This window comes from Eurypyga helias, unplaced genomic scaffold (genome assembly GCF_000690775.1).
Source record: "Eurypyga helias isolate BGI_N326 unplaced genomic scaffold, ASM69077v1 scaffold21185, whole genome shotgun sequence".
Lineage (NCBI taxonomy): Eukaryota > Metazoa > Chordata > Aves > Eurypygiformes > Eurypygidae > Eurypyga > Eurypyga helias.
The window spans coordinates 1-707 of NW_010252316.1; the positions used below are offsets into that span (position 1 = coordinate 1).

Consider the following 707-nt stretch of genomic DNA (forward strand, 5'->3'; position numbering starts at 1 on the left):
GCTTCTCTGGGAACCTGTTAGAAAGGTTGGTGGTTGCCGCACTGTTGTGTCTCTGCAGACCCCCGGCTGTACCACACTCTGTCATGCGTCTCCAAGACGCTGGCGCTGGTGGTAGGAGGACGAACGTCCCCGTCAAGTCCAGGTTTGGGAATGCTGTGGCTGAAGTTCCCCGAGACCTGGAATGCCTCCGACCCGGCTGACGTGAGGGTGGAGCTTGCCAGGGTGCAGCCTGCTGCTCAGCCAGCTGCACTGCGTTGGAGGCACACGGCGACGGAAGTAACATTCCAAGGTAAAAACCTGGAGCGTGGGAATCGGTGTGGTTGTACGAATTGCAGGGTGTGCGCGGCAGTCCTGTCCGGACAGTGGGGCCTGAGGGCAGAGCATCACAGAAAGAGCCTCCCGCGTGCGTAGCGCGGGCTCTGCGGTCAGTGCTGCTGCGCCGTGCTCTGTGTGTGAGCCTGCAGCGCTGTTGCAGAGCGGTTGGGAAGGGGTGGGCTCGGCACCGCCGGGGAGTCCGGCCCTGTTACCGGAAGACTCTTCCCATGGGGATTATTTCCCAGGCCTCAACTTCACGTGAATGATTTTCTCTTGTCGCATCTGCCCAGTTCTTGTTGTGCCTCTTTGTTTGTCAAGTCCAAAAATGGTTGAGAGGCTTCCCTAACCCTGGCAAAAGGGGAAGACGAGCCTCGTTCCTGAGCTGAGCTGTG

General features: G+C 59.5%; 1 protein-coding gene across 1 annotated transcript in view; it reads left to right on the forward strand.

The window, feature by feature from the left end:
* Positions 1–58: 58 nt before the first annotated feature.
* Positions 59–707, forward strand: part of LOC104510175 (tRNA wybutosine-synthesizing protein 4-like) — a gene marked incomplete at its 5' end in the record, with an annotated part of 7339 nt that continues 6690 nt past the window's right edge. The window contains one exon of the mRNA XM_010152342.1: positions 59–289. Within this exon, the coding sequence (XP_010150644.1) occupies positions 59–289 (231 nt within the window). The remainder of the gene's footprint in view (positions 290–707) is intronic.